The following is a 14,909-nucleotide window of genomic DNA, read 5'->3' on the forward strand; positions in this document are numbered from 1 at the left end:
GCATAAATGTCCTCAGGGGAAAGACTCTATCTCCATTTCGGAGCCGTAATAAAAAGACAAGCAGGCTGGCTGGGACCTGGCCACGATGCCTATCTGTTTACAGACTCTGTCCACATGCACACCCAGCCTCCAAGCAGGTTTGTGTTCTTGACTCTTCAGTACAAATGGATGTCCAAAGATTTTTTTTCCAGATCCTCAAGGAAAGCCCCAGACTGAAGGGACATCATTGACACATGCAAACAGAAGGAGGGGACTTGGAGAGCCAAAACCAGCTCAACTAACAGAAGAAATGTTTGATTAAATACGGAGAATTAGTGACGTTTGATATAGGAGAGGACATTTCATTGATAAAACAAGAATCTTGGTACAATGATCAGAGTAAAGTCTTGAGAGCATGTCTACCTACATTTTAAATACATAGCTAGATAGGGCAAAAGACACTCAAACAAGATGAAATATTAAAGGAAAAATTGGAATCATAGTTCAGGCCGTTCGTGTGTTAATAAAAATTGTCATGTTGAACAAGAAAATTGGGAGATCAAGAGTATTAAAATAGCAAAGAAATAAAACTTATGGGGATATTTTAAAATTTATTTCACATTGTGCTCAATATAATGAATTAAATAACAAGCCACCATGGAACTGCAGAGCACGTTAGCAACGAAATAGAGACCTTAATCCACACGGAGAGACACTGACAGAATGACACCAGGCCACGTGGACCCAGTGTTCTCCAGAGTGACACCGGAGGCCAACAATATAGAGCAATGCCTTCAGAATTCTGAAGGAAGGCGACTCTTAACGTGGTGACCTACGCCACCACCATCGGTCAAATACCGAGGTTGACAGGAGCGTTTCTTTTTTTTTTGGCCTCCAGTACTCAAATTTTTAACTCTCACGAGCCTTTGTTAGAAAAGGCTACCAAAGGATGTGCTTCGTCACAGCTGAAGAGGAAAGCCAGGGGCCAGAAATGGAATCCATGGAACAAGGACTCAGTGTCTAAGTGGAGAGAGCCCCAAGGTGATGGCTTTGTGTCAGGTCCACAGAGAAGCAGGGGCACTAGGGGCTGCAGAAGGGGACACCTTTTGGAGGCAGGGGAAAGCCTGACAGAGTATCTAATACAAGATGTGGGGGGGGGATCTATTTCTAGATGTGTTACCGATTGGTTAAAACACTGGGAAAGAGTAGGGCGCTGCTGAGCTGAGCAGCCGACAATTTTAGCCAGTTAATAATCTGGACACTGACTTAACAACATCGGTTGGATGAGTTCACCCGGAAGCTCATAGAAGGCATGGAGTGGGGGTGCTGGGGGCCAATGAGCAGAAGTCAATCCTTGTCTAAAATGAATAAATCAAGAGCAGTTATAAAAGCACGTGCTTGCAGTCAAATGCTAGAAGAGGCGAAAGAGAGAGGCAGATGCGTCTGTGAGAAAAGATGGGGGCAAACAGCCAAGGCTACTCCTCCTCCACCCCCCACCCCCAAATACATATGATCACTTAGTATTGTGTGATAGGCAGTTAGGTTTACGGGGCTTATCACATATACACATGTATTTATGTGTGTGTGTATACCTGTTCTCACACACACACACACACACACACACACACACACACACACACACACACCCTACCCTTTGTATGTCAAGACAGCCATCATTGCCCCTGGGCATTTTCTATTTTTTATATACATGTCAGCTAGCCAAATCTATTAGGTTGCAATTATACCTAGAAAAGCTAAGTTGCTTTTGAGACTAAACCTATGTGACGTCGTGGTCAGGTGGGATATAAAAGTCTATTCAGCAAGGGAATCATTTGTTTGGGAATTCTGGTAGAGCTGTGGAATTCCCTGTGGACTCTGCTTCTTCTTGAAAGCCATAGTCTTTGGGTATCACACCCGGTATCAGTATCAGTAAGCCTGGCATAAGCAGGGGTGGGGAGTGGGGGGCGTATTGTAGCGAGGTTCTGAAGAAAGAGTTAAGTGTTGGGAAAGGACATCAGTGTGTGAACTAAAACCTATGGCGACGGGGCAAACTGACATTTTAACAGGAAGGGAAGAGGACAACTGAGAGCAGCTGGCTAGTGAGAAACGGGAGCGGGGTTTTCCTGAGAACACTCTACGGCTGGTGTTCAGAACTGAGTGCTTTCCTAGGAAATCAGATCTTCTCTGCCTTGCTTCCTCTTACAGCTTAATCGCGTACACAGAGCAGTATGTGGAGTACGACCCTTTCATAACGCCAGCAGAGCCATCGAATCCTTGGATCAGCGATGACATCACTTTATGGGACATAGAGATGAGGTAAATAATAATAATAATAATAATGATGATGATGATGATGATGATGATGATGATGATGTTTGGGAGTGGGGGATGTTGGGAAAAAAATTCATAATCTCATGCTATTACCTTATTCCCGGTTTTAATTTGAATAAGACCAGAAGAGAAAAGGCCCGAGTACCCTCCATACTGATACCTGATTGCTCGAGGTCCCTTCCTCCTTGCAGCTTCGGTTTGTACATGGGTCCTTTGTGGCTTCTCTCTGGCCTCTCTCTGGCCCTCTGTATGTCATGGTCCAGCTCCTCGCCATTTCCGAGCTCTGGCTGCTGGGAGGGAGGCTCTGCTGCCTCAACTTGTCCCCTTCCTTTCTGGTTGCAGCAACCCTAGCCAGCCCCTCTCTGCACAGCTCTGACCTCACAGCACTTCCACCAAACCCCTGTAGCTAGAGTTTTCCTGCCTGGCCCACAGTCAGGACAAATCTCTGTCACTCACCAGTCCCACAGCCGCTCAGACCCGACCAAGTAAACACAGAGACTTATATTGCTTACAAACTGTATGGCCATGGCAGGCTTCTTGCTAACTGTTCTTATAGCTTAATTTAATCCATTTCCATAAATCTATACCTTGCCACATGGCTCGTGGCTTACCGGCATCTTCCCATGCTGCTTGTCATGGTGGCGGCTGGCAGTCTCCTTCCACCTTCCTGTTCTTTCTTTTCTCCTCTCTGTTAGTCCCGCCTATACTTCCTGCCTAGCCACTGGTCAATCAGTGTTTTATTTATTGACCAATCAGAGCAATTTGACATACAGACCATCCCACAGCAAACCTCCTCAGCTGCCAACACTATTCTCACTGCGGAACAGATGGGGAAACTGAGGCAGAGCAGAGTTGGTGAACTTGTCCAAGGATACACAGTTAGAATGCAGCAGCATTGAAGCTGGAGCCCAGGCAGAGGGCTCCGGAGCTGTGGCTGGCCTCACGCTGGTCTTCCGAGGTCACAGGCATCACTGGTTCCCTCAGCGCATGGCTCTGCCCTAGGAAGGGAGCAAATGTGTTGACATAACAGCTGAGGGGAACTTGGAGCACAGTCAAAATTCCATGACGTGCAGGGACAGTTCTGTGTGGCACTCCTGCAGCTCTGTTCTCAGATTTCTTCTTCCATTCTCCATGACCGAAGTGTTCTCTTTCTCTTTTGTGCTCTGGCTGTTATCTTTCTCAGAAGTGGAAAACCCCGGTAACAGTTAATGAAGTCATAGATGCTTACTATAAAAAGGTTAATCTATCCCGATGTGCATACAGAGGAAAACTTCTCCCTCCCTCCAGCCTGCCTTCCAGGAAGAGTCTCTGGTTCCCACACTGCACCAGGGTGCCCAGGGCACCAAGAAGACTCCCAAGATGCATACACCCTTGATGGAAACTCTAAGACATCTGACAAGTCAGATATCATGTACACTACTGGCTTAGGTTGATTCAATGTGAGGATCAGACCACATCTTGTCCTTTTTAATGTTGAATCTTTGCAAATCTAGGTCTTCAGAGGAGTTTTGTGATTCAAAAGCTATGCTGCACAGAAATCAATATGGACTAGGAAATGAAGGTGGCTGCAGTCCTGCCAGATCCAGTTTGAGAAAATGTGCAGTGTCTGACATGCATACATAGGGATTGTCTTAGTTAGGATTAATATTGAGGTGATGAAATATCATGACCAAAAGTAACTTGAGGAGAAAAGAGTCTATTTTGCTTACACTTCTAGGAAACAATCCATCACTGAGGGAAGTCAGGGCAGGAACTCAAACAGGACAGGCACCTGAAGGCAGGAACTGATGCAGAGGCCATGGAGGGGTGCTGCTTACTGGCATGCTCTCCATGGCTTGCTCAGCCTGCTTTCTAATAGAACCCAGGACCATCAGCCCAGGGATGACATCACTCACAATGGGCTGGGCCCTCCTCCATCAACCACTGGTTAAGAAAACTTTACAGGCTTATGTACAGCCCAATCTATGGTAGCAATTTCTCAGTTGAGGTTCCCTCTTCTTAGATGACTCTTGCTTCTGTTAAGTTGACATAAAAACTAGCCAGGAGAGGGGTTAAGAATGTGATTAAGACTTTTTTCCTTTAATGTATGTGCATTTCATATAGTTGCTGTTGCTAGGAAACAAGTACATGCTAAGTTGACTGGTCCCAACCTTAAATAAACAAAAATGTTAGGCATTTCTTTGGACTCAGGGAGACTATAAAACTCACTGAGACCTTAGAGGTGTCATGAACTCAGAACATTCGAGAAGCTCCAAATTAGTGACTATCTCTTTAAATTTTTTATACATAGAAAATATTCTCATCTCTAGTGTAATTATGTTCATTATATATACATATATATGTGCTATTTTAATTAGGAATATATATATATATGCACATACAGATCTACCTTATCCTTTTTAATATCTGTATAATATTCCCTGGCATGAATGAAGTAAAATTTATTTAACCAATCCCTGGGCCGTAACTAACTCATGTCTATTTCTGCAATATAAATAACAAATCAAGAAACATCCCTACAACCCAGTCTAATTAGTTTTCTACTATAAATTTTCCAGAAGTGGAGTTACTTGGAATGGAATGCATATTTTCATTTTAGTTCAGGTGCCAGATTTTCCTAAACAAAACTGATCCCCCTTTCTCCATGCCTTTGGTTTAAAAGTACCCACCTCCCACAGCCTTGTCAGCCTGGTATTAGCAATCTTTCTATCTTTGTAAACCTAATAGGTTGAAACAATTCTCATTTTCTTTCTGTTTCTTCACTGGTGTAGAAATATCTTAATTGAGGGTTTTTCATGTGGTTAGCAGAGATTCATTCTTTTGTGACTTTCCAGTCTCCTGTCCCTTCCCTGTCCCCCAGTAGTGGCTTGGCTTTGCGTATTGGGACACAAAAGTCCCATTTGCTTTGGCTTGTCTTTTTTTCCAATTTCTCCCTTCTTTTTTTATTTCTTTTCCTCTTCCCCAACTTTTGATTTTCTTATCAACTTTTGCATTACCTCTTCAAATTCTAGTTTCTATTATAGCCATAGTTATATTTTACTTTTTTTTTTTTTTTGGTTTAAAAGTTCACTAACTCATAAGAGAGCATGTATGTAATGGAAAACACAAGTTTCCCTCTGCCTTCTGATATCACACTCACCCCCAGAGGATGTTAACATGATGTATTTTAAACCAACATTCTGAATTTACATTTCTATCAACATTACAAGAATGAATAGTGTGTAAATGGTCATCTACTTTGAAAATTCTGTTTCTGATGTGACCATTATTAGTTACTCTTCTGTTGCTGTGATGGAACACCATGACAGGGCAACTTTTAAGGGAGGGTTGATCTGGGCTACGGTTCCGTAGGGTTAGCAGTCCACCACCATCCTGAGAAAGTGGCAGCCATGGGCGGCAGGCATGGCGGCTGCAGCAGCAGGCTGCGAGTTCACATTCTCAAGGCCTGCCTCCGAGGGAGGGCGTAGTTCCTCAGCAAGGCCCTGGGGGGACCCTAAGTCTCCTCAGAGACCACCACCTCCTGGGACCAAGTGTACAAATGCCTGAGACTATGGAGAACATTTCTTATTCAAACTGCTACACGTTGATAGTCTCTTCCAGTCTGACCAAGAATTTAAAACTTTCATTATCTCATGGTGTCTTTTTTCCTCCTCATCCTCCTCCCGTTCCCAATTGGTGCTTTAATTACTGCTTCTGTGTTTTCCATGTTAGTCTCTCTTGGTTTTAACTGTATAGATACATTTTGATTAATATTTCTAAAGTTTTCTTAATTTATTATTTAAAAATTCTCTCTCTCTCTCTCTCTCTCTCTCTCTCTCTCTCTCTCTCTCTCTCTCTCTCTCCCTCTCTCTCTCTCATCCTTTGTAGGAACTCTAGGCCCCTGAGATAGAGCTATCAAATTCTTAAGAGGTCTCCCTGCATTACTCAATGGCTTTTGGTTTTTTTATTTTGTTTTGTTTTGTATTGTTTTTTGTTTTGTTGTTTTTATTTTTCTTTATGTTCTTGACACTCTGTCATCAGTGATGCGCTATGCTCTGGTCTCACTGCTTTTATCAGAATCTGGTCAGCATCCCCCTGACACACACACACACACACACACACACACTTTCCTTAACAAGCTGCTTCCATTATGTGGAACCTGTTGTGTACCTCAGAGTTTCTTCTGTGTGCTAATGCCTACCCCACTGCTCTGTTGACGTCCTGCTGCTCAGAGCTCCAAGGCTCGCTCTGTTCTCTTCCACAGCTCTGCTGAAGTTGTGGACTGTCCTCCACCAGCTTTGTTACAAGTCCCATTCATTTTGATCCTCCCCGAAATGCCTGGACCTTACCATCTGCCTGACGAACGTGTCTTTGTCTCCACATATTATGATTGGGGTTAAAAACACTAACAACAAATGAACAAAATCCATTCTTCTGAGCTTCAGGGCCTTGCCTGTTCAGTCTTTCTGAGCCATTTGTCCCTCCTCGCTGGCTTTCCTTCTCACTCAAGCCTTCCCAAGCATGGTGACCAACTAGCGTAGTGACATGGCTGTCTCCAGCTGTCATGTCACACCCCCCAGTTCACTTTTGAAGAGGACCCATGATTTGCTTTATCATCTGGTCTTCTAACTGGCACACAACAGGCACCCAAAAGTATAGGTTGCGTGGATGGTAGGTGACGGAGTTATTTCGTCTTTGGTCACTTCACTGACAGCTGGGAAAAGAAGAAAGCTAAGTGCCCGCCGAAGCGAATTCACAAAGATAAAACGAATCTTCTCACTTGTCCCTAACTAGAAAAAGAAGCACGTGATCACGGGGGATATGGTAGCCGCTTTGCCACTTGATTTATCTCAAACTATTCGGCGTTCTGTCCTCCACACAATGCTGCCTGTCCGCCAATACGTGGTCTAGTTCTGCCATTATTGTTCAAACTTCTACCCTAAGCTAATGTCTAGCCTAGGAAAAGATACAGCCACAGTCTTATCTACCCAAACAAATGGAGCTCTACAAACCCAGGTGAAAATGAAGCCCTGATTCTCCTGGCAGAGTGTCTTTACTCACTCAAAGGCTTACAGAGCTGTCAGAAGAAAGGCGGCCCATGAGATCGGTGCTGACATCGCACTTCAGCCTGACGATGGTCCCTGTCTATACAGTAAAGCCCGAAGGTGACCAAGAAAATAGCTGAAAGTCAATGTTTTTCTGTTCCACCTTAATTCTGCCCATAGGGATTGAGACCTACTTCGCACTGTGTTCTGAGTAAGAAATCCCCTGGATAAAAATCTAACGAAGTCAATAAAACCTGCCATCCTACCACCTGGCACCAGAATTCCTCCTTGCTTGGCAAAGGGCATTCAGCCACTTGGGGCATAAATCACGCCCTGCGGGCAAGGCTCTGGCAGACTCGGGCAACAGAGGAAAGGGTTGGGCTGTGCTCAGGGAGAAAGTGAGATGAGTCTGTTTTCCATCCCTGAGAGAGAAAAAAGGAAGGGTGGGGGTGAGGGAATGGGGGAGGGGAGAGGCAGGGCAAGATTCGGAGCCAGGGAAATTCTAGTAGCCAGTGACAAAGGTCTTTTCAAAAGCAGGAATACTAACTAAGCATGTGAGCTGCCAGGAGAGGCCATACGTGCCCCCTCTTCTCAAGGCCTCGAGTATCATCCATGTCTTCTGTCTTCCCAGGCATCATGTGAACATGGCAGAGGAGACGAAGCCATGTGTGAGCAAATAGGATGCTCTGGGGATGACCTTCTGCTCATCTGTACTGGGCTTTAGACTCCTTCTGGGCTACAGAGAACTCCAGGCTGACTTAGTTTGAGCTCCAGGCGTGAGGACATGAGAGGAAATGCTTGGAGTCCACAAAAATGAAGAACACATTGTGTCTGCTGCAGCGTGGATGCAGACCGTGCAGTGAGGGGCATAAAAAATGGGCAAAACAATATAAGATGTAATACAAATAGCAGGGAATTGTTCCCTTCTCAGTCTCAGATAAGATATTAGATCCAAAAGTCTAAGAATGAGAAAGGGTATAATCAGGGCAGGTGGGAGGGGGTGATAACAGCCTACTGTCTTAAATCATGGCAAACTCCATCTGATGGAGATTCTGAGAAGTCAGCTCTCATTAAAGAAAATAATAATAGCGAGGGCTTAGCACTGAGGAGCAGTTAGCCAAAAGTCACTAGACCACAGCCAGGGAGAATTCACTAATCTAAACATGATCAGAAAGGTGTCATAGGGAGGCCTAAGGAAGTAGTCCTGGTGTTAACATTACTTGGAGGGATGACCTCATGAAACTGGTGTGGCCTACAGAATTGTGATAAGCCATTCTTCCCTCCATGGGGAAAGTTTAAGGCTCCCTCTCTACTGAGTATCAGGCATGTGAGCAATGCTTACATAGAGCCTGGTTCATTCTACTTGGGTGAAGTCACCCCAGTCAAACTGACCATCCTTAAGAGGCAGAGCCTATTCCTGAGTTGCTGGTATACAGCTATTGGGCAGAACTATTAAGCTCCTTTTAAAAAATTAGATTTATTTATTTTATTTTATGCATATGAATGTTTTGCCTGTAAGTATGTATGTGTGCCATGTGCATGCCTGGTGCCTGTGGAGACCAGAAGAGGGCACTGGATACCCTGGAACTGGAGTTACAGATGGTTGTGAACCACCAAGTTGGTGCTGGGAACTAAACCCTGGTCCCCTACAAGAGCAAAAAGTACTGCTAACCACTGATCCATCTCCCCAACCCCCTCAAGCTCCTTTCTTAAAGCAGTCAATTCCCAAACATAGCCTCATTGGTGGCTTCCCTCGTTGTGTGCATATGCTGATCCTTATGTCAAGAGAAGGCATTTGTTTTCATATGCAGAGGCCTTGATGCCTTATTTGGTCAACTGGCAAAATGACACTCTGAGAGGCAGCCATACAGAGTCCCGGTAGTTTCTGAATATTTGCTCTTAAGTCTTTGAAACTGTCCACCATGCTGGGAGAAGTTCAGACCATCGAGGGAGCCATGTGGGTCACTCTAGCCAATCCTCAGTTGAGTTATTGACCAACGGCCAGTGTCAGCTGCCACAGGCGCCATTTGGACATCCAGCCCCGTCCAGTCCTTAGATGACCCTTTAAGCCACCTTGCAAATACCGCTCTGAGTGACCACAGGTAAGAGGGCACAGTCAAGCCCAGACAAAGTGAGCATACTGAAAGGGAGCAAGGAATAGGTGCAGGCTGGGCCACACCCCATTGGAATATCCAAGACCTTTCCGTTGTTCTCGGGGTGGTGAATAAATAAATATTGTTTCTCCACAGCCTGGCCCTAAGATGGGGTCATTAGATATGCTTTCCTAAACAAGGACTGGCCCTTGTTTCATAATTTTCTGATAACTTATCTTAATCCGTTCAGGCTGTCAAACAAAAATGCAGTAGATTGTGTGTCACTTACACATGAAAGAAATTTGGTTCTCATTGTTCTGAGAACTGAGACTATAAGGATCGAGGCAGCAGTGTGTTGGTGTCTGAGGAAGGCCCGGATCATGGTCTGGTCAAGGTGTGTGGTGGTTTGAAGGAAAATGGCCCCCAAAGGGAGTGGCACTAATGGGAGGTGTGGCCTTCTTGGAGGAAGTGTGTCACTGTGGGGGCGGGCTTTGACGGTTCATACATGCTCAAGTCACGCCCAGTGAGACAGTTCACTTTCTGTTGCCTGCAAGATGTAGGACTCTCAGCTCCTTCTCCAGCACCATGTCTGCCTGTATGCTGCCATGCCCCACCCTGACAATAATAGACTAAACCTCTGAAACTGTAAACAAGTCACCCCAGTTAAATGTTTTCCCTTATAAGAGTTTGCCATGATCATGGTGTCTCTTCACAGCAAGAGAAACCCTAAGTAAGATAAGGTGGCATGTCACTATTATCTCATTGCTTAGGAGGCTGAGGCAGAAGGATCACAAGTTTGACTTGGCTACAGCGTGAATTTCATATCTTCCCTCTCTGTTCTCTTTTGGCAGCAAGGCAAGAGTTTTGGGGTTCATTGATAAGGGCGCTAACCTCATTCCTCTCAGCTCAACGACTTCCCAAGGCCCTAGCCTTTAATACCATCATGTCGGGGGTCAAAATGTCAAGATGAATTTTGGAGAGACAAAAATTTTAGTCCGTACCATTTTACACCTGCCTCCCCCCACCCCCGCACCCAGTTTATAAACTCTAGTATATAAAATGCATCTAATCTGCCCCAATATCACCAGCAGTCTTGCTCTAACATCAGCTTTAAAGTACCATCTAAATAAGATGAGGGTAAGTTAAGACACACGTCATCTCCAGCCAAAGTCCCTTCCAGCTGTGAAGCCAATGAGGCACATTATTTCCAAACTCCAATGATGGGAAGGTTAAGACAGACATTTCCATTCCAATAAGAGAAGAAGTGGGAAACAAGAACAATAGGATGAAGTTAGGGCTTTAATCCAAGACTAATTCTCTTTGTCTTGATGCTGTGCCTGTCAGACCCACACTGAGACAATAGACTGACTCACTGAGGCAGCGAACCCACCTCCACAGCTCTTCGGCTTTTCTGAGCCGATGTTCTGTTTTCTACGCCCATTTGGGTGGCAGCATCATTCACAGCTCATTGAATGTCCTCTCTCTGCCACGTCTTTGCAGCTTTCCTGGGCTGGTCCACTACCCTGCAGCTCTGCCATGGAGGCTTGTCCAGTTAGCTCCACTGGTCCCAGTCCACCTATCCTAGAAGTACCAGGCATGGCATCCCAGACCGCATGAACTAGAAAGATGGCTACACCTATTGCAACTGTCTCATCCCCAGGTCCCCATGGTTGCAGCAGTCTGAGCCTATAATGAGAGTCACAGGCCTAGCTGTCTCTGAATCATCTTCCTATTGTCCCCCAGAATAGCTCCTGGCTTTTGTCTGGATGACTGAGTCCTACTGTGTCCTTGTAGCAGGCACTGGCCACACCAGTCACAGTCTCTTTTTTGTTCTGTTGTTTGCTTGTGTGTCAGAACACAAATAAGCCAGGAATTTTCTCGATCCTTATTTAGGTTTGAGTTCCTTTTGGCTAACAATTCTGTCTTTAGCTCATTCCTCTCTCTTTATGTACTACTAAAAGCAGTTAGGAAGAGTCAAGTTACTCCTTCAACACGTGGCTTAGAAACTTCCTTGGCTGAATATGTAGAACCATGGCTTGCAAGTCCTGCCTTTTACTAGCACTCAGACAGAGTCCAGCCCATCTCTGGCACTTTATAACAAGAATCACCCTTCCTCTAAAATCCTTATGTTCATCTGAGATTTGTCAGCACAGCCTTCACCGTTCATTAATGCTCGTTCTGAAGGATTTAAGCATTATCTAAGAAGAATAGGGGTCTCTCTTCAGCATTTATATTTGTTTTCTCAGCGCGTGTGCCCACGCGCGCGCACACACACACACACACACACACACACACACACTCATCTTTATGGGTCCATTCTCAGCAAACACTTTAAACTTCTTCTGGCCTGTCTTTACCACCCTTTCCCATTTTTAAGTATGTGTTATGGCAGCATTCCACTCTTGGTACCAATGTTTGCATCAGCCCATTAGGGTGGCTGAAACAAACAAACAAACAAAACACCATGTATGTAACTTCCAAATACCATGTATTTACTTCTCACGGTTCAGAAGACTGGGAGGCAGAAGAGCAAAGCACCTGGAGAGTCACTGTATGATTGACAGTCCTCTTACTGGTTCATTGATGGCCAGCTTCTTGCTGCATCCTTACATGGTAGAAGGGTGAGGGGGTTCTCTGGGTCTTTCCTAAGAACACTAATTCCATTTATGAACCGATCACCTCCATGGGCCCCGCACCCAGACACATCACATTGGCAGTGAGAATTTCAACATTCAAATCTAAGGAAGGAGGCAAACAATCATTGATAACACAGCTTGAGTCTTTTGAAGATAGCTTACAGCTTTTCTCAAGCCTGCGTTTAGACATCAGATGAGGAACAGGAAGTAGAAGGCAATGTAGTGTGGGGAACAAGAAAGAATGGATGTTGGAGACAGACACACCAGGCGTCCGAGTCTAGGTAGTTGTTACATGCATCTCTGCGGTCTTCTGAACATGGAGCATTGATCTACCTCCTGGCTTATACTGGAGTTCAAAGAGACACTAGAATCAGAGTAAGGAAAGCTCTTTGCCTTTCCTCACACCTTGTAGGTCTTACTGGAAGAGCATGTTCCTATGTAGCTGTGTAGACTGGTTTATGGAACAAGCTAGGGTTATTTGGGAAGTGGGAACCCTAATTGAGAAGATGTCCCCTCTAGACCATCCCTCATTGAGACTCTTTCCCGGTGATTCTAAGCTGTGTCAAGTTGAAATTAAAACTATCACACCTGGGGAAGGACATCAAGAAATTTCATTCTTTAAAAATTATTTTCATAAATGAAAAATAACATTCAGTGGTGGCCATGAGTTCAGATCTGTTCTTGAACCTTAAAATAGGTGATGTTGGAAATACCCAAGAGATGAAGGAAAGGGGTAAAGGGGATGTTGTACGCAAGAGGCTTTCAACAGAGCAGAGTCCCAACTGGGTAGGAGAGCCTGTGTGGAGGGTAAGTTACAGAAATGGACTAGGAATGGCAGGTAGCTGAGAAGACTCGGGGAACTGGATTGAACAGTGTCAACTTAAGATCTGTGTCCTCCCTAGAACCCCCAAGATCTGATCTATTTGGAAATAGTGTAATAGACATAATTAATACGACTGAGATCATCCTGGAGTAGAGCATGCCCTTTGTCTACACAGCTGGTGCCTTTGAAAGAAAAGAAGGAGATGCAGACACACACATGAAGAGGGAATGTGTAGACTCAGAAACACAGGAAAGAAGCCATGTGACAAAACAGGTGATTCCGCAGTACGTCTGTAGCCAAGGATTGTAGCACCAGAACTTGAGGGAAAGACACAGAAAGATTTTCCTCCAAAGCCCTCAGAGCAAGCATGTTCCTGCTAACACCCTGGGTCTGGCTTTCCAGCCGCTGGAACTGTGAGGCCAAACACTTCAGTTGTCGGAAGGCACTCATTGTGTTAAGATGTTATTATGGCTGCCATAGACTACCCCGGGGGATATTGTCTTCCCAGACCTTCTCATTCGTGCTAAAGGGTGGTGATCCTGTACCTTGGGGGGCACCTCTGACTTCTGTGCGAGTCCTCGCTCTAATTCTGTACCTACAGAGGCATTCCAAGGTTTCTGACACACCCTGAGGCTGCCCCTTTCCCAATCCTCCCGCCACCAGGGAATCTGGTGGGGTGAGCATGGGCTCACCACCTGTCATCAGAAAGTGGTGGCGGTGGTGGTGAGTGTGCATCCACGAGACAGTTGTTAAAAAGACCGAGTCACTCTACACAAGTCTCTAGGCACAGCCTTTGATGAGGACGCAGCTACCACCAGCTCGTCTGTAGAACCTTGAATCATTGCCTGGTAAAGAGCGGATTTTATATCTCTGTCCCAGGTCAGAGCACAACCCTGGAGGAAGAATATTTCTACAGATCTTGGGGACTTAAATTTGCTGATAGTCTCAACTCCAGGTGACTGTCTCCACAACCAGGACGTTTGATCCTTAGAAAGTTACCAACTTCGATTAATTGTGTGGTTTGTTTCCAAGAGAATCCAGGATTATCTTTTGCCATGTCTTATTGTGAAAAGCCCAGTCTGATACTTTGCAAGAGATCGTTTATGGGGGAATTTTCCATGGCCTAACCTAGTAGATTTAGCCATCTACCATGACACTACTGAGCTATGCCTGGGAATGCTAAGTCATATTGCACAAGCCTCCCTGATCCCCACATATACAATCTATTGGTCACTGCCCTAGACACAGAAGACACTGGTTTGAATGGCTTACGTCTAGATCGTATATCAGGTACCACAGCCCCTGGCCACAGATGACTATTTAAATTTAAACTTTAATTACTTTAATTTTAAATTTGACTTCAGGTCATCAACCATACTGGTGCCTAGCTGGCCCTCAGTGCATACATAAGTGGATGGTGGCCCCAAGCCTGCAAAGCACGAATGTAAAATGGCTCTTCCTGCTCAGGCTGAGAATTACTTGCTTTTTTAAGCACTTCAGTGCACTAGTTCTCTTCTGAGATAAATATGGAGACTATGTCAACTCTATAATAAGAAAAACCCATGATCTTATATACTGACTGTTAGGGATGATCAAGAGCCTATCTGTCTCTAAAAGGGAAAAAAAACTGTCTAGACCAGGGGTTCCCAAGTGTTGTTGTTACTAAGTCTCTGGGGACCCTTGTGAAACTGGAGCTTCTAGTTCAGCAGCTCCTGCAGACCACACCTTGAGTCGGGCTGGGGGTGGGGAGGGAGGGGGAGGCCCCAGCATGTGGCTTGTGAAGTAGGGGCTATTGTCTCATGAAGGGTCGGCCGATGGACTTCATGTGGGGGGAGAGAATCTGAAGGAGTTATTGTAGGGGTTCAGCATCGGAGGAATATGGCCAATCCCACTTCTTCCATGTGGCTGTGAGGTCGCAGGGCAGGCATGAGCTGAAAGCTGAAGGCTGTGTTCTGGAGCCACACAGCTAGAACGGATTCTTGATTCCATCACTTCCCAGCTACGAGTCCCAAGACAAGTGATA

General features: G+C 45.2%; 1 protein-coding gene across 12 annotated transcripts in view; it reads left to right on the forward strand.

The window, feature by feature from the left end:
• Rgs6 (regulator of G protein signaling 6) overlaps positions 1-14,909 on the forward strand; it is a 543,914-nt gene that overhangs the window by 475,898 nt on the left and 53,107 nt on the right. For all 12 annotated transcript variants that reach the window (XM_006973072.4, XM_015991902.3, XM_015991908.3 and 9 more), the window contains one exon: positions 2,185-2,295. In XM_006973072.4, coding sequence (XP_006973134.1) covers positions 2,185-2,295 — 111 coding nt within the window. The remainder of the gene's footprint in view (positions 1-2,184; positions 2,296-14,909) is intronic.

This window comes from Peromyscus maniculatus, chromosome 14 (assembly GCF_049852395.1).
Source record: "Peromyscus maniculatus bairdii isolate BWxNUB_F1_BW_parent chromosome 14, HU_Pman_BW_mat_3.1, whole genome shotgun sequence".
Classification (NCBI taxonomy): domain Eukaryota; kingdom Metazoa; phylum Chordata; class Mammalia; order Rodentia; family Cricetidae; genus Peromyscus; species Peromyscus maniculatus.